The sequence below is a fragment of the Ctenopharyngodon idella genome, chromosome 22, assembly GCF_019924925.1.
Source record: "Ctenopharyngodon idella isolate HZGC_01 chromosome 22, HZGC01, whole genome shotgun sequence".
Classification (NCBI taxonomy): domain Eukaryota; kingdom Metazoa; phylum Chordata; class Actinopteri; order Cypriniformes; family Xenocyprididae; genus Ctenopharyngodon; species Ctenopharyngodon idella.
Window position 1 is genome coordinate 1,818,195 of NC_067241.1, and position 19,324 is coordinate 1,837,518.

A 19,324-nucleotide genomic window follows, 5' to 3' on the forward strand; every position below is an offset into this window, starting at 1 on the left:
GTTCTTCTGCTTTGACTGCTCAATTCAACTAGAGCTTGAGTCTTTATCAGCCCAAGCGTGTCTGATTATGATACTGTCCGTAAGGAAGGGGAGGGAACGGGGTGGGCAGGGGACAGTGAAGTGTGTTAAAACGCATATGGGGATTATCTTTCCCCAGAGAATTCCTCTTTAATGCATGCTGTGCTCCAGCCTCTTGGAATTAGCCATCTTTAATCCTATTTGCTCAGCTACATTCAAAATCTTTTCATAGCTTTGATTCCTTGTTAGTCTGCGGAACTATAGACTGTTTCTGATTTCCGTGCTATTGTGCACAGACTGTGATAATTACAACTAAATCTGCTGCATCCCAAAGGACTCGGGCTGCTAATGTCACTCGGTAAGAGCTGTTATGTTACATTTGCTCATTTTATCGGGGAAAAGTGATTGCGGCGCTATTAACTGTCTTTGATAGGGTCACAGGCATGGGAAACAGTTGTGTGCGTTGATTTGTTGTTTTAACTAGAATATTCAGTTCTATAGATATGATTGTTCGAATGTGCATCAATAATAGTGATATTGCATGACTATGTTCATATTTTTTATTATTTGTCTAGTTCAGTTAAGAGTTCAGTTTCTACCCATGTTAAGGTCTCATCTAATTAACATGCTCTGGTTATTTTCAAGTTCAATATCAAGTTTAAGGACAATATTATTCTTTCTACAGTCCTATTCAGTTATTCTTTAGTAGTTTGTTCTATAATTTATCTGTTTGCTTTAATATTTTCTGTTTAATTAACTCTTTTTATCTAATTCATTGCTGTTTTATAAATGAAACCTAATTTTAGATTAACATCTAATATTATGGCTGAATTTAAACAAGTTTAAAATTAGACTAAAACTAAAACCATAAAAAAAAATTTCATTACATATAATAAAACAAATATTAACTGAAATAAAATACAATAAAAGAAACTTAAACTTGTTTTATTTCAGCTAGTTGCCAAGGTTCATTTCTCATTTTCATGTAGTTTAACTTGTTGTACTAAAAAACTAAATCTAAAACTGAAATAATAATGAATAACTATATAGACATTTTTTAAAAAGCAGAAACTTAAAAAAAGCAAAAAATAAATAAATAAATAAATGAAAATAAAAAACAACAACAACAAAATTACTAAAACTTTAACTGAAATGGAACATATAAACATAAAATCTAATCAAAATATTAAGAAAAACTAATAGTATCTCAATGATATTAAATAACACTAATTTAAGAGTAGAAATGAAAAATCTGGCATTTTACTCATGTGTCACTTGTTCTTTGTAACATTTCTATTTTGTACATACTTTGTTGAAACACCTTAGGGATATTTATGAAGCAATTAATGCTCCCATATTTTGATTCTCACACAACAGTTTTTGTTAGACGTGTGAAATGTACTATATTTATGCGTTGACGCTCGCCTGTCAACAGAAGCTGATTACACAAATCACGACCACCCAGCATGCAACTGCCAGTCTGATCCAAATACTGTATAATGAATGAAAATTTTTAAAAGAAAGAAAAGTGCATGATACTTTTGATATTTTATGAATATTTTAGATTAAATCATAATATTTTTTCTAAATACTGATTTCTAAATTTCACTGTACATTAATTGAACAATCAGACAGAAAAGAAATGTTTGAGAAAATGAGAAATGTTTTAAACATATGGCATATGGAGGGAAAGTATGTGGTTGAATGTTGATACCTGGAGGGAATCACCTTAGTCGTGTTTGAAAACAATGATACTTTAGCGTCTGATTTAGAGTGGCTCATATCAAAGGATAAAAAGGGCATGGCATGTACTCCTTAACGTAGTATTTATGTTCAGTCAGTCGTTACTTATGATAAGCTGATGATGTGCTGGTCATTCAATCCATTGAACGGCTGTCAACAATTAAAACACACGGCCTTCCATGCGAACACATGCTCAGATTTTATTTTACCACAACAACACTATATACAATACAGACCAGAACTTTGAAAGAATTGAGTTTAAGTTATTCATTGTACCTGTAAAATTATGTGAAAGCAGTATTATGACTGTTTTTAACTTTATAGCCAAAAGCAAAAGTATTTGAAAATTATTACAGTTTAAGAGATTAAAGGGTTCTTTTGCCAGTTTAGTTTTGATTTATGGCCCTAACCTTGAAATCCACAGTTTATATTTTATTCATGCTACATTTTATTTTAGTTTAACAACATTAATAACATTAGAAATATATATTGGAATCTATTCATGATAGGTTTAGTCTAGGTAAGATTGCTTTGTCAAGAAATGTATTTGGCAGTTGCAGAAACCGAAATTCAATATGAAATATAAAAGGTGGGGTTACATTTTATTTTAAGGTGTCCTTAAATTATGCATTTAAATACTGACTAATATTAGTCAAGAATTTTTTTTTTTTTTTTTGCCAGTACAAAAAGACGTTTTCATCAGCAAATTATTCGCAGAAATTTTAAGCAAACAAGTTTATGTTTGCTTGTTGTTTATTTACTCATTTATTTAATAATTCACTTAATTGTGTCAGTGGACTTCAATGTCCATAATTTTGTGAGCAACTGGTCATAAAGAAAAATGCCACGTCGCAAAATTGAAAATGAAGGCGAGCTAGTGGATATCACACAAACAGTGTGCAAACTTTGCGTGAGTGTATGTGGGTGAAGAAGTCTCACACGCCAGTCAATTATTCACTACAGAACAGTAGCGGCTCCTGGCCATAAATATAGGTGGGGCAGATTCTGGGTCTTAGCGCTAGTTTATGATAACCATTTTGTAAGCTTTATATTTTAATCGCTGAACACATCAGACACACTTTTTGGCAGAACTCGAATGCCTGAGGGTGGTGCTCTAATGATAATTGACAGACTTTAGTGACACACAGAATCTTAAAATTGTAGTATTTATTGCTTCTGAATGTTGTTTTAGAATAGTTATGTAGGAATTCGAGTGGGGAAAAATGTCATGTCTATTTTCAGAACAAACATAAACACAACAGAAATACTGTATATAAAAGCTATTACATGAGCATGTTTAAATTAAAGGGTTTATACTCTTGTTAACGTGATACGCTACTCCACATAGGAAGAACAGACATGCCAAACAGTTACTGACCTGATGCAGACACATATCTGAAGCGGACTGATACCGTCTTGGCCTGGAGCGAGGTTTACGTGAGGTGTATTTACCTAAAAATAAGCAGGGCAGCCAGAAATCTACCCCAGTGACTCTCTATGAGAGTGCACTGCAGTTCCATTTTACACCACAGATTTACATAGGAAAGTTGTGGGCCGCTGTAGAGCTAGGGAGGGCTCAGAGACCGGCTGCCCCACTAAATATCATGATTCATGCCTGCCGAATCCATGCGCTTCACTTTAATTTATCCTGCTCACTTTATGACTTAAAATAGTCTAGAAAATCTGAAAAATATTTGTTGCGGAATGCTGAACACATTTATAATTTATTATTAATTCAGTGTATAATGGCCCTGTCCCAAATGGCACCCTAAACACTCATGGCCTACCTACGAGTCCGCACTTTCGTGACGTAACGTTGCTTTGATTGTCGGGAAGAAGTCTGCCGCCGAGCTCACACCAGTGCGGACTCAGAAAAAGTGTGCATCAAGGGCGCAAATCGGCCGCAAAGGGGGCGCTCACGAGCACCCTTCTGAAGCCTAAAATTGACAAATGGGACACCCTACGGTCTCGTGGACTTAACGGACACGTGCACGCGGCAGCCATTGTAAGTCCACAAGACCGAAAGTGCATAGAAGTTTGCCATTTGGGACAGGGCCATAGAGGTCTATGTTAGGATGAATATTTTAGTGAGGCTGTGCCCCACCTGCCTATACAGACGAGCCGCGGCTGCTACAGAAACTGTAAGTAAAAACTGACTGAGCTTTTGGCATCCGTCGCTGCATTAACGGCGCATATTCTCTTAGAGACGATACGAGATTAATCTAATTTTTTTTACTTAATATTGCTTTTGTGGCCCATAGTGAAAAAATAAATAGCATTTTTCGTGAATCGAGAAGTATTTCGTGTTAAACAAGTTGTTTATTAAATGAGGAGTATGTTATCTAACTAATCTTTTATTATCCTCACTTACAGCACGTCAGTTATGCGGTGATGCGCTATGATATTGCGGGGCAAATGAATTGCAATATTAATTTAATAATAAAAGTAGCATAATAATAATTAGAATTATATATTATATATGCCCGTCTGCTATACTCCACTGTGAAGGGATAAACGGTGTTCAACCAAAGCCACTGGAAGGCAAGCCTGCAACCTTTAGCCAAAAAAACGTAACGGCTAATGCTAACGCTCCGCCCCCGGCGGTACGCAGGGAAGGAGACCAGAGGCTGTTTTTTGAATGGATGTCAGTGGATGAGAGGCTTCACTATGCGTTAAGCTTTCTCCAATGGTAAGAGATACAGACCCTCTTATCTCCCTATTATATACAATCTCTGGTTCAACTGTGCGCGAGATAGAGCGGAACGTGGGAAATGAAGTATACCCGTGCCTTAACCGCTCCAAATTGTAGTGGACTGCAAAATATAGCAGGTTTTCCAATGGTGTGCCAATAGTATTTACAGTGAAAGTCCAAAAATATATACAAAAAAAACCAAATAAAATAAAAACTGTTCAAAAGTTATACACAAACAAACTTTTGGCTATGCCAATAAATTGACCCAAAAGACAGCAATTTCACTCAAACTCACTCTACGAGCTTCCAGACAACTCTGAGAGTCCATCTTAAAAAGACCAAGCCCCTCCTACTTGGACTAAACCATTTAGAAATTAAAGGTAATAAAGAATTAAAAAAAAAACAAATAAATGTGATTTAACAGTAACAAAGAGGTAAACTGCTATAATAATACAAAAATACATGAACATTTAGAACAAAACAAACTCAATTAATTATTAATGTTTAACAATGCTCAACCAAGAATTATCAGATCAAAAATCTCCCCTTCACACGAGAACAATGAACTATGCCTTCTATTGGCGGGAATGAGGTCTTCAAAATGGTGGCATTTACTGTGACCGGTTTTTGTCTGTTTGGGATGGGAAAATGTTCCAGTACGTAAGTATGACTGTTTATAATATTTAAGTGGTTATATAAAAACAATAAACATAATATTAACATAACATAACACAACACAAATCAACATAGAAAAATGTATTAAACATTAAACATTAAACAGATGAAGAAATGGCATGATGAGGACAGGAATAACACAACATATGATCAGTAATACAAACGTATCTGTGTTAACTGATGTTCAATATGCGCAAAACAGATAGTGTGTATGATGTTACAAAAGAAAGTGTATGCATGCATGTGTTTTCACAGTCCCTTGTCAAAGTAAGAGTCCTTTTTATAACACAAGTCTCTAGTCACCGGGCCTCACTCTGTCACATTTTTCATTATACGATTTTGACTCCTAAATTCTTGTCATGTCATGGACAAGAAACGTCAGACTACACATTGCTTCCCAACCAATCATCGCTTGCCATCTTTAGCGATGTGCGTGATGTCACCGAGAAGGCGGAACTAGTGACTGACTTCCGTTGTGGTGAGAAATCGAGTCCCCCCAGGAATCGGGTCTCCTTTAGGACCCCGAGTGATCCCATTTGTCAACGGACTTTTAATGGGTAGTATTTTAGTGCCTGATTACAATTCCTGCAAAATCATGTTATGATTTATATAATTTAAACTGCGTTATAATGACCATTAATGTCTTTTAAATTACATGGTTCATATACTAGTATATAGCTAACTGAAGCTATAGGTTGTGAAATCAAGCATTTGCTGTTCTTACTGTTTTTTAGTTAGCTTACGTACTAGCATAGCATAGCTTATATTATATTAGGTAAACTATACAGGTGCTGGTCATATAATTAGAATATCGTGAAAAAGTTAATTTTTTTTATTGTAAATTATTTTAAAAAATGAAACTTTCATATATTCTAGATTCCCTACATGTAAAGTAAAACATTTCAAAAGTTTTTTTTTTTTTAATTTGTTGATTAGAGCGTACAGCTAATGAAAGTCCAAAATCCAGTATCTCAAAATATTAGAATATTTACATTTGAGTTTCATTATATGACCATCCCTACAGTATAAATTCTGGGTATCTTTTGTTCTTTGAAACCACACTAATGGGGAAGACTGCTGACTTGGCAATGGTCCAGGAGACAATCATTGACACCCTCCACAAAGAGAGGAGGTCACGGAAGGTCATTACTGAATGGGGTGGCTGTTTACAGAGTGATGTATCAAAGCATATTAAATGCAAAGTTGACTGGAAGGAAGAAATTGGGTAGGCAAAGGTGCACAAGCAACAGGGATGACCGCAAGCTTGAGAATACTGTCAAGTAAAGCCGATTCAAACACTTGGGAGAGCTTCACAATGAGTAGAATGAAGCCGGAGTCAGCGCATCAAGAGTCACCACACTCAGACATCTTCAGGAAAAGGACTACCAAGCCACTTCTGAACCAGAGACAACGTCAGAAGCATCTTACCTGGGCTAAGGAGAAAAAGAACTGGACAGTGAACAGTGGTCGAAAGTCCTCTTTTCAGATAAAAGTAAATTTTGCATTTCATGTTGAAATCATGGTCCCAGAGTCTGAAGGAAGACTGGAGAGGCACAGAATCCAAGCTGCTTGAAGTCTAGTGTGAAGTTTCTGAAGTCAATAATGATTTGGGGGGGCTGTGACATCTGCTGGTGTTGGTCCATTGTATTTTATCAAGTGCAAAGTCAATGCAGCCATCTTCCAGGAGATTTTGGAGCACTTTATGCTTCCATCTGCTGACAAGCTTTATGGAGATGCTGATTTCCTTTTCCAGCAGGACTTTAGCATCTGCCCACAGTGCAAAAACCACTTCCAAGTGGTTTGCTGACCATGATATTACTGTGCTTTATTGGCCAGCCAATATGCCTGACCTGAATCTATGGGATATTTTCAAGAGAAAGATGAGAAACAGTCGATCCAACAATATACAGATGATCTGAAGGCTCAATAGTGCCTCAGCAGTGCCACAGGTTGATCACCTCCATGCCACACTTCACTGATGCTGTAATTTGTGCTAGGAGCAAGTCATTTGCTGTAATATGTCCTGCCGATCAAGTATTGAGTGCACAAAAGAACATACTTTAAAGAACTTGAACTTTTCTGTTTTGCAAATCCATTTTTTAATTGATCTTAGGAAATATTCTAATATTTTGAAATACTGGATTTTGGACTTTCATGAGCTGTACGCTCTAATCATCAAAATTTAAAAAAAAAAACTTTTGAAATGTTTTACTTTACATGTAGGGAATCTAGAATATATGAAAGTTTCATTTTTAAAAATATTTATAATAAAAAAAATGAACTTTTTGATGATATTCTAATTATATGACCAGCACCTGTATAATATTTTGGAAAATTCCAATATTCCAACTGTATTGGAAGTGATTTTGCTAAAATTTACTATACTATTATACTGTACCACATTACTATTATTGTGTAAAATTGACATTAAATTACTTTTACAGAACATAGTATGTTGCAACAATCCTTATCCTTATAAAAAATACATTGTTAGGCATGGTTGTCTTTCCAGTTTGTTTTATTATGCACTACATAGAAATTCATTTTATATTTCAAGCATGTTGTTTGTGCACTTAATGTAATAAACGTCATACAGTAGTTCAATAGGTTATAATTCGTGAAGACATTGCGATAACAACTTTTGATTACCGCCTGGGTCCTAAAGGAGACCCGATTACTGGGGGGACTCAATTTCTCACCAAACCGGAAACAAGAGCGTAAACAAACAATTGTTGTACTAGCTTAATGCTAATTCCAGCACTCACCAGGTTGCTGAAGCTCCTCTGCTATCGCGCGCCAGCATCTTTTTCACTCATGGTCATGGCCATCACTCGAGGAAACAATATAAAGGAAGGAGTATTGTTATCACAAACCTTTCCCTTCGTTGCACAATTCCACATAGTAGCACCAGTACCATTGTCTCTTTTTCGTTTCACTACGTTTGAAAGCTGTGTGCAGAAGAGCTTCTGTGCTCATATTGGTCAATGTCATATATGACAGAACCCGGCGTGGATGTTCAGAAAAAATTAAACATGCTAGTCTTTCTGTCGGGACATCATGAAGCGTCGCAGATGTGGCGTCAATTGTCGTCCACTATAATACACTATACGAGATTGATTCTTGTGTCCTGACGGCCATTGTAGTTTAAGAATCACCAATACACCCTACATCAAATGGATCGTGCCAAAAATGGGCTGATATCGTGTTGTCTGAACCCGGCATAACAAATCAAATAAAGTGTTACCAAAGGTGGACATTAAATACTTAATTACAAAAAGTTATAAAGAAATATAAAAGCTGTGTCTCAGTTCAGGGGCTGCGTCCTCCGGAGGTCGCATTTGAAGGCTGTGTACGTCATCAAGGATGTCTTATTTAAGAAAAGTAACCGTAATAAAATTGACTGTTATTCCTCGTGAGGTGTAAAATACTGTAATTTCTTTATTACTTTGCAATCTAACAGTTACTTTTCTTAAATGAGACAGACTTCGATGAGGTATGCAGCCAAGTATTTAAAAGTATAGTAAAGTATATAGAAAAGTATAGTAAAAATATTAGAAAATATAGAGAATGTGCAATTGATTGAATAAAATATTTGAAACCATTTTAAACTGCTGTGATTGTATATTTGATACACTTTAACTGTTTAAATCATTTCCCACTGAAATCTATAAATGACAGATTTGACGTTTTGGAAGTTCCAGTTATACAAGAGGGGATGAAAGCTTTCCCTTTCTTTTTTATGAGAATAAAAATGAGCAAACGATCAAAAGAAAGAAGAAAAAAAGAAAGCGCAAAAGCTTTGAGTCTGCCCGTCTCTGACTAGCTTAGTCGGCCTTTTCCCAAAGCGACGCAAAGGTGTACCAGGCAGAGCCGCTGGACTTGAAAAGTGAAAACATTAAGCTCAGATGAGTTTGTCTAAAGACTGATTGGCCCCTAATTAGCCAAGTGACCTTTGATCTTTTCAGAAATAAGTACAGGATCAGGTTTAGGAGGGAGACAAAGGCAAGAACAGTCTTAGCACACACCAAACGCTAATTCAGCAAAGAATGCCTGTAATTAGGAGCACCCATTTCATTCCACGGCATTGGGAAAAGGGAAAATAAGCTGAAAAAGTGGGATCATAGCCGAGGGATCAATTTCACCATTGGCTATTCACAATATACTAAATGGAGGGGAAAGAAAACACAAGAAAAATGTTTAGCGACACAGCTTATGGATTTGACTTTTGGCATCACCTAACACCGACTCCAATGAAAAGGTCTCAAAGGAGGTATTAAATGTATAATTTGTACTTATCTGTGCTTTTCTTTGTTGCCAGTATGGCTGATTTTTCACTATATGATTATCATGGCCAAAAGAATTCATGATAATGATATATCGCGATTTCTATAGAAATCTTGAAAAAAAGAAATAATGCTATCAGTCAATTTTTTCTTTCTTTCTTTCTTTCATTCTTTCTTTCTTTCTTTCTTTCTTCCTTTTTTTTTTTTTTTTTGAAGAATCACATTATTGCATACAAAAGGAACAATTACACTTAAAGGGTTAGTTCACCCAAAAATGAAAATTCTGTCATTTATTATTCACCCTCGTGCCGTTTTACACCAGTAAGACCTTTGTTGATCTTTGGAACACAAATTAAGATATTTTTGTTTAAATCCGAAGGCTCCGTGAGGCCTACATAGGGAGCAATGACATTTCCTCTCTCAAGATCCATAAAGGTACTAAAAACATATTTAAATCAGTTCATGTGAGTACAGTGGTTCAATATTAATATTATAAAGCGACGAGAATATTTTTGGTGCGCCAAAAAAAAACAAAATAACGACTTATTTAGTGATGGCCGATTTCAAAACACTGCTTCAGGAAGATTCGGAGCGTAATGAATCAGCATATAATTGTTAGTGGCCAGTTTTCAGTGAATTATTCATTCCTGTGTGTGCGAAACACACGAAAAACTTGAGCTCTGTCATATTCTGTCGTTGTTTTTAAAGAGGCCTCACATATCTCGCTGTGTGCGGAACATCAAAACACCGCTGTATGGCCAGATGATACGCAAACTACGTTTCTCGGCTGGATAAAGCAAACCAGCGTCTCGCTAGTAAAGATTTGATGAATGAGGATTGCAATTAATGTAAAGACAATTGCAGTGACGTACAGGAGTAAATATAATAAAACACAGAAAGATGTCAGTAGTTAACAGGTTAATGTAACATTTCCCAAGACTAGCAAAATAATTGCAACTTAGGCTACTCCCTGTACAGTGGCCAAATCAAGATAACCGAGGCAGAGGTGGGTGAAGAGGTTATTGGTTTTGCTCCTGCAGTTTAATTTTTTAAATATCATGATTATCGTCAATACCGGTATATCGCAACACACTTAGTTGCCAGTGTATCGAAATCCAAATCTGCAAAGTCTTCTCATAATATCATCATCAGTAGTGCTCTGTAGTTGTAGTTGAGAGCTGTGGTGGGGAGATTTTCAGTGAATAATTTTCAGTTTCATTTTTATCTGTTCTTCAAATAAAGCTATCGTATGGTTTCATAAGACTTAATATAGCACTCAAGTCAGTATGGAATACTGCTCATTTTTGGAACTCAACAGCATCAGTCTCCATTCACTTCTAGTATATAGAAAAAGAGCAGCCTGGACATTCTGCTAAACATTTTCTTTTGTGTTCCATGTTAAAGTAAAATTTGAAATGCCATGAAGGTGAGTAAATGGTTATAGAATTTTTATTTTTGAATGTACTATTCTAAAACCTCAAAAACTGAGGTCCTGCCCAAAACTTGCCGTCTGGAGGTCTTTTTTATTTTCAGGATTTTTTGATGAATAGAACAGCATTTATTTGAAATAGAAATCTTTTGTAACATTATAAATGTCTTTACTGACACTTTTAATCAATTTACTGTGTCCTTGCTGAATACAAGTATTAATTTCTTTAAAAAAATATATAAAATTTTACTGACCCCAAACTTTTGAACGGTACTGTGTATATATCATGTGTGTGTGTTTTATCAGCTTTCACCCACTGGGGAAAAAAAAAAAAAACATATCTGTCGACCACTATTAGAACCCCTAGAGCACCAACCAAACAATGAGTGTTTTGTACATGTTAAGCAAAAACATTTTTATATTGTTCAGCACTGCACAAGTGCAAGAGTTTGGTCATATTGTAAAACCTCAAACAATGTGTCTCATTCTTGGAGTCTCAGCATTGAGAAGGATGTTCTTGTGACAGTATCTGGCCAGAGGCAATGACCACCACTCAAGTCAAGCAAAGACGAGACGATGAAGACAAATCTTTGTTAGTTGCCTCTTGCCCTCTCAATTGCTTGAGCTTGTTTTCTATCAAAATGTGATTGAGAAACTTTCAGCTGCAGGAACCGGTTTGTTATTGAACTTTAGATCTGCCATTTTAGAGGGCACATAATCCATTGATTCATTTTATGTAATTGATTTGAATCAAGTAACATTCAAAAAGGAAATACATAATTTACTCATCTTCATGTGATTGCAAACTTGAACACTAAAGTTTAGCAGAATATCTGAGCTGCTGTTTTTCCATACATTGAAACTGTCAAGCACCAAAAATAAAAAAATCTCATTTGCGAACAATAAAATATGGCATGCCAAGATGTGTCGCTTCAGACTTGATGTCTGTGACGAGACAACAAGCTATTATCATCAAACCTGATGAGACACCTCTTAATGCGTAGTTGCAAATTTGGATATGTGCAGACAAGTCATATTGACAATAACATTTATGCTTAGTAAATAATAACAGATTTTACATTCAAATTCTTACAGTAACATCTTAAAAGAGCTTTAACTCTCAATTTTACTTTGTAATTAAGCTTTATTAGCACTACAGATAACATTCAGTAACACTGTACCAACATTAAACAGTGGTTTCATAAATGGTTTCATTTTGTTTCATTCTTAAGGTTGTTTAAGAATAGTTCCCGCTTATTTAAAGGAAAGTCTGCTTCTACCCCAGCATACAGTGCACAGCATAAATGAGTCCACTCCCTCTGAAACTTAACAAATTCAGCAATTACTCTTTACTTAGAAGACATGTAAGGGTTCTTTAGAGATATAATGTTCCAGCAAGACTGCTTGATCAATTACCAAAGAAGCATTATCAAAATTAAGATTTTCTTAACAAAGTGATTAAATGTTGTGTTGCAAAAATGAGTACATCCTTCTGAAAGTTACTAAATAAAACTAAATATTTTTTTTTTTTTCTGGTGTAAGTTTAAGGTACGGAGCCCCTAAAGGGACCTTTGCAAAAATAAAAATATAAAGAGTTTCGCTTGCGCACGAGAAACATATCGCGAAACGGATCTCGTGCGCTCGTGTTACAATTTCCAGTTTGTGTATACTATAACCTGTTTCACCTGTTTCATACCAACAAAGTGGTTTAATAAAGGGCCGTTTGTTCTTGTGAAATACGACATTTTAGTAGGCCTACATTTTACAGTTCCAGTATTTTTATATGGGACAATATAAATAGCAGGCCTATAGCCTATACTGCCCTAACGAAATTCAAATTTTTTCATTTTTACTGTACCAATGTTTTTTCATGAACCATTAAATGTGGCATTATGACAATGCACACTGAGCCCATTTCACAGCGCGATTTCTTAATTGCCACAAAGTTAAGTCCTTGAAATATAACGCACTCCCCTAACAAAAGCCACATTTTGAGCACTTTTTACTGTATCAGCCTTTTTTTAACTTGGCAAAAAGAACAATGCACACAGCCATCAGCCCATTCATGTCGCGGTTTCCCGGCAGTCACAGAGAATGCTTTAAAGCGGACATAAGGCCGTGATATACTGCTCTATGAAAGCCACATTTCAGCAAATAGGTTGTTATTAATTCATGCACATCCATACTCGCATTTTCTGCAAAATTTTGAGCAAATAGATCATTATTAATTCATCCATACTCACATTTTCTTCATAATTTTGAGCAAATAGATCTTTATTAATTCATGCGCATCCATACTCACATTTTCTTCATAATTTTGAGTAAATAGATGCATACTCTTGCTTTCTTCATAGGCAGTGAAGCACAAATGAAATAGGTTTTAGTATACACAAACCGGAAATTGTAACACGTGCGCAAGCCATAAGTTTCTCGTGTGCACGCGATACGTTTCTCGTGTGCACACGATAGTTTTTCAGCCCTTCATTTTAAGCTTTCATTTAGTGATGATTGATTTTTTGCTAGACAAACAGCAGGAGAAATAGCAAGCGAGTGTCTCAGAGCCAGCAAAAGCTACGAGAAGAGTGACTGTTTATCTCACAGAGTAAGAAGTGACACTGGAACTACCTACTGTAGCCAATAATGTCAATTAGCCTTTTCCAAAATATAGACTTCTGGGAATCCATACTCTTTTCTCATGAGACTAAGTCAATCATTTTGGATCTAACAGCATCCAAAATGTTCTGGTATTGCTAGAGGAGGAGCACAGTGAGAAGTGCCTGGTTCCCACAGTGAAGTTCAGTGCTAGTAAAGCTCTGATATAGGGATGTATGTGTGCTGAAGGTGTGAGGGAGTTGCTTCATCACTGTGTGATGTAATACAGAAACTTGAAACAGAAGATGCTACCCTCTTCTCATTCCCTGCATTGTTGGGCATTTTTTCAACATGACAATGATGATATGCATTCTCCCAAGGTGAAAAACCTTCTGTGGATATACAGGTGCTGGTCATATAATTAGAATATCATCAAAAAGTTGATTTATTTCACTAATTCCATTCAAAAAGTGAAACTTGTATGTTGTATTCATTCATTACACACAGACTGATATATTTAAAATGTTTATTTCTTTTAATTTTGATGATTATAACTGACAACTAAGGAAAATCCCAAATTCAGTATCTCAGAAAATTAGAATATTGTGAAAAGGTTCAATATTGAAGACACCTGGTGCCACACTCTAATCAGCTAATTAACTCAAAACACCTGCAAAGGCCTTTAAATGGTCTCTCAGTCTAGTTCTGTAGGCTACACAATCATGGGGAAGACTGCTGACTTGACAGTTGTCCAAAAGACGACCATTGACACCTTGCACAAGGAGGGCAAGACACAAAAGGTCATTGCAAAAGAGGCTGGCTGTTCACAGAGCTCTGTGTCCACGCACATTAATAGAGAGGCGAAGGGAAGGAAAAGATGTGGTAGAAAAAAGTGTACAAGCAATAGGGATAACCGCACCCTGGAGAGGATTGTGAAACAAAACCCATTCAAAAATGTGGGGGAGATTCACAAAGAGTGGACTGCAGCTGGAGTCAGTGCTTCAAGAACCACTACGCACAGACGTATGCAAGACATGGGTTTCAGCTGTCGCATTCCTTGTGTCAAGCCACTCTTGAACAACAGACAGCGTCAGAAGCGTCTCGCCTGGGCTAAAGACAAAAAGGACTGGACTGCTGCTGAGTGGTCCAAAGTTATGTTCTCTGATGAAAGTAAATTTTGCATTTCCTTTGGAAATCAGGGTCCCAGAGTCTGGAGAAAGAGAGGAGAGGCACACAATCCACGTTGCTTGAGGTCCAGTGTGAAGTTTCCACAGTCAGTGATGGTTTGGGGTGCCATGTCATCTGCTGGTGTTGGTCCACTGTGTTTTTTGAGGTCCAAGGTCAATGCAGCCGTATACCAGGAAGTTTTAGAGCACTTCATGTTTCCTGCTGCTGATCAACTTTATGGAGATGCAGATTTCATTTTCCAACAGGACTTGGCACCTGCACACAGTGCCAAAGCTACCAGTACCTGGTTTAAGGACCATGGTATCCCTGTTCTTAATTGGCCAGCAAACTCGCCTGACCTTAACCCCATAGAAAATCTATGGGGTATTGTGAAGAGGAAGATGCGATATGCCAGACCCAACAATGCAGAAGAGCTGAAGGCCACTATCAGAGCAACCTGGGCTCTTATAACACCTGAGCAGTGCCACAGACTGATCGACTCCATGCCACACCGCATTGCTGCAGTAATTCAGGCAAAAGGAGCCCCAACTAAGTATTGAGTGCTGTACATGCTTATACTTTTCATGTTCATACTTTTCAGTTGGCCAAGATTTCTAAAAATCCTTTCTTTATATTGGTCTTAAGTAATATTCTAATTTTCTGAGATACTGAATTTGGGATTTTCCTTAGTTGTTAGTTATAATAATCAAAATGAAAAGAAATAAACATTTGAAATATATCAGTCTGTGTGTAATGAATGAATATAATATACAAGTTTCACTGTTTGAATGGAATTAGTGAAATAAATCAACTTTTTGATGATGTTCTAATTATATGACCAACACCTGTATATTTCACTCAGTTGAGCAACACTCCACATTAAAGATCAGGGCATTTAAGGAGGTCATCATCCAGGAGTTAAACAGGACAGATGTGACAAATTATCTTGAACTTGTACACTCCGTGTCAAAAAGGGTCAGAGCAATATACTTAAAATTATGGAGGACATACTAAGTACTAGAATATTATACATTTGTTGAATTAAATCTAGGGTGTACTTATTTCCACAATCCTTCATTTAAACAAAATTGGCTAATTTACTTATTTTACGGATAATAATGTCGTATATTTCTCTGTTTTTATTAAGTTAATATATGTTTAATACATTTCAGTTTTGCCATCTTTCCATGCACTTAGGGCGTGTTCGAATCCTCTTTTGCTAGTTTAACGACAGAAAAAATGGTTGGTCCAAAAGGGTTATACCTAGTCTCTTAATGAGTCATGGGTGTGTTTTGGGCGTTTTGCACCCGCCTATATGTGCATATTACTAGCATGCTCTTTAAATAACAAAAAAATAAAAAATACTGTGCTATTGACTTTAGACCAGGTTTCAGTAGGTCAATGGTACAGTCATTTTCAGTTGCCTCAAAATAGCAACGCGCCAACAATGCACCTGAACACACCTCGTTTTCAGACCAGCACGCCCATGGGTGAACAGATGGGCATGAGTGCATTTGCTATTTAAACAACGTGGCGCTGGACGTGAAAATGATATAACTGCGTCAGGCTGAAACTAGCATAAACACTTGCATTGCACCTGGCGTCACATTGTGCTGGGTGTATGATAGGGCCCTAAGTCTCTATGATATTCTGATCTCTAAATAAATTTGTAGAATCATAAGAAAAATAAATGGCATATAAAAGGTATAGTTCACCATCATTTACTCACCCTCACGTTGTTCCAAACCTGCATGACTTTCTTAATAACGTAATGGTAAAGGTAAAGGTAATTTTCTACCATTCTGACATTTCCTGTAACCCTAACCCTTACATAAACACAATTTTTGGACCCTATTTTTACTGACTTGTTTTAGAGTGAGTGTTGTTATACGGATGACATTCAGTTTATTCATGTATACTTTGTCGATCCTCAGAGAACAGCTGGAAATGTGATGTTTTAGCTGTCAAAGTTCACACGTGTGTTTCGTCATCCTTTCTCACGTTTATAGCACTTAGATCTGAATTACTCTGCTCTGGCCTGAATTAGACAGGCAAAGAGTCTCTTCTGTAAATAGGATGGAGGTGGGAGACGTTTGTTGCTCTGGAGCTGCAGAAAGACTCCATTGTTTTAACCTGACACTGACGTCAAAGTTGATCTATAAAGCAGAGAGGCATATTTTTACATAAAACAGCACAACATCAGTAGTGTTTGTTGTGTCTTGCACTAATTGTTCAACAGGCAAAACTAATCAGTTATTCACCCCTTTTTAGGCACAACCAACTGAAATCATTATTGGTTAAGTCAATTTAATAGATAGTAGCTTCAGTTGGTCAAACAGTATTTGCTCAAGGTTGAGGATTCATTCAGTGCTCAAACATATTTATAATAAATAATTAAACTAAAACTGCTGGTACTAATAATAATATTAATGAGAATAAATGAACACCAGTGATTTGTGAGTGAAAAGGTAATTTTGTTTGGTTCATGTGGAGGAGGAACTTGAGGACTCTTATGCCAAGTTTACACTACAGGATTTTAAGCCCGATTTAAGCCCGATTTGCAAGTTAACGAGCTTGCCGACAGGTCGGGCTGTGATCGGGGGAAAATCAGCAGGTGACTGACTCTCGCCTATCTTTATGTGCGAACTACTCAACGACGCATCAACGAGGCTCGCTGACGCGTCGCCGACACCTCACTGATGCCAGACAAATATCTAGGATGCTAAATATCTGGAGCTGTCGGCCGACTCGATATCCTGTGGTGTCACGTGTCGTGACGAGACAGCCAATGAAATATACACTGATGTCTAGCAATAACAATCCATTCAAATTTAATTTGCAGACGTTTATTCATATCAGATACATCATTGTGTAAGTTAGTAACTATAAAGCTCACTCTGTTCTTCTCCCAGTTCACCGTTCACATGTATTTTGGTACAAATGGATGAATTCACAAACAAGGCGACGCCCATCTCGCATTATAGATTAAGATCAAGATCGTGATGTAGGTTTTTAAATAACAAAACACTCACTTGCAAATATATGAGAATCAGAATATCAGATAGTTGATGACATGGTGAGAAAAGCAATACATCTGTCATACAGTGTGGCTGCGGTATGTCACGTGACAATCATGACGCGTCATCATGGAAACAGTAAAAACATTCTAATTGTCTCTGGGAGGTCAGACAGAATATTTTAAACTTATGTGTGAAAGGGTTATTTTAATTTTAATTAAGTTTAATTCAAAATTTAATCTAATTTCCTCCCAATGTCCATTTTCAAATAAAGTCGTTGGGTGACAGAGTTTTCGTCAGCTCATGTAGTGTGTAACCTCCTGTTGCGGATCATTTATGTAGTGTCATGTAGTGTGAACACCACAACGACTTAAAGACTCCACAGCAAGTCATGTAGTCTGAACAGCACAGCGATCCGCCGACATTTAAAGTCCTGTAGTGTAAACTTGGCATTAAGAGATGAATAATTGTGCTGTGAATAGAACGGGAGTCTATTTTTGTAATTATTATTAATTTGATGAAGAAACAGTGATGACAGAATTTGTCTGTCTGTAATTTTTAGATCAAAAAAAAAAAAAAAAAAAAAAATATATATATATATATTTGTCTGGTTTAGTGTGCTTATTGTATTTCACAATTATAACATAACCACAGAAAAACAGAAACAATTGACATAACAGCACAGCAAATTGAAGTACAATCTAGTTATAAAAAATGCAATTTTAAATGAAATTTAAAACAAAATTAAGTTGACTTGTTTTTGAAATCTTAAACTACATAGTACACTGTAGCTGCTTCTCCACTGTCAGGTCAAACGGTTCTCACTGCTTAACCGTTCCATTCCGTGCCGATCTGGTCCAGCCGGTGATGATATGGTTTCATTTTTCACTGTGGGACTGATAACGGCGCTCTTTGGAATGTAATATAAATGTGTCACGCAAGAGTTTACAGAAAACATGAGATGTAAATAGTGACCGCATAATGGATGATCAGATATATTCCTTGTTATTTTATTAATAACTTGCGTTAACTTCGCGAGAATCTGGCAGCCAGGCAACAGACAAGTGACCAATCCTCAGTGGTGACTACACTACACTCATTCTACCAGCACGGTTCAATGCGATTAGACAACCATGATGGGAATTCCGGCCCGAGAACAGTTTGTAAATATAACTGGAACCATTCCTTACCATTCTTAGAACCGTTCTGCCCGACGGTGAAAATGCAGATAATGTGTCACATTGTTCTTTCTGGAGAACGTCATGTATAATGTGCCATTATTTAGCTGTCTGCAAACTGTCTGTGATACTAACTCTTCCTCTCTTTCTCTCTCTCTGTCTCAAGGTTCAAACGCATCTTGAAAATCCCACTAAGTATCACATCCAGCAGGCTCAGAGGCAGCAGGTGAAGGCATATCTATCCACCACACTGGGAGGAAAGCTCGGATCGCAGGCGGTGAGCTTGCCGTGCCCCAGCCAGGCCACTGATCACGGGGGAATGCCTCCGGGGCCAGGCAACAGCGCCCCCAACAGTCCCATGGCCTTACTGACCCTCAACTCCAACTGCGAGAAAGAGGTAATGACACTGTTTCAATTATTATAAAGAATACTGGAATAATTTACTTCAGCACTTTCTAATAATAATGGGTAACACTTCACAATCAAGTTCTATTTGTTATCATTAGTTAACATGAAAAATACTTAGCATT

The 19,324-nt window shown here is 36.7% G+C and overlaps 1 protein-coding gene across 7 annotated transcripts in view; it reads left to right on the plus strand.

The window, feature by feature from the left end:
* mitfb (melanocyte inducing transcription factor b) overlaps positions 1-19,324 on the plus strand; it is a 74,067-nt gene that overhangs the window by 25,509 nt on the left and 29,234 nt on the right. For all 7 annotated transcript variants that reach the window (XM_051880943.1, XM_051880945.1, XM_051880948.1 and 4 more), the window contains exon 3: positions 18,961-19,191. In XM_051880943.1, coding sequence (XP_051736903.1) covers positions 18,961-19,191 — 231 coding nt within the window. The remainder of the gene's footprint in view (positions 1-18,960; positions 19,192-19,324) is intronic.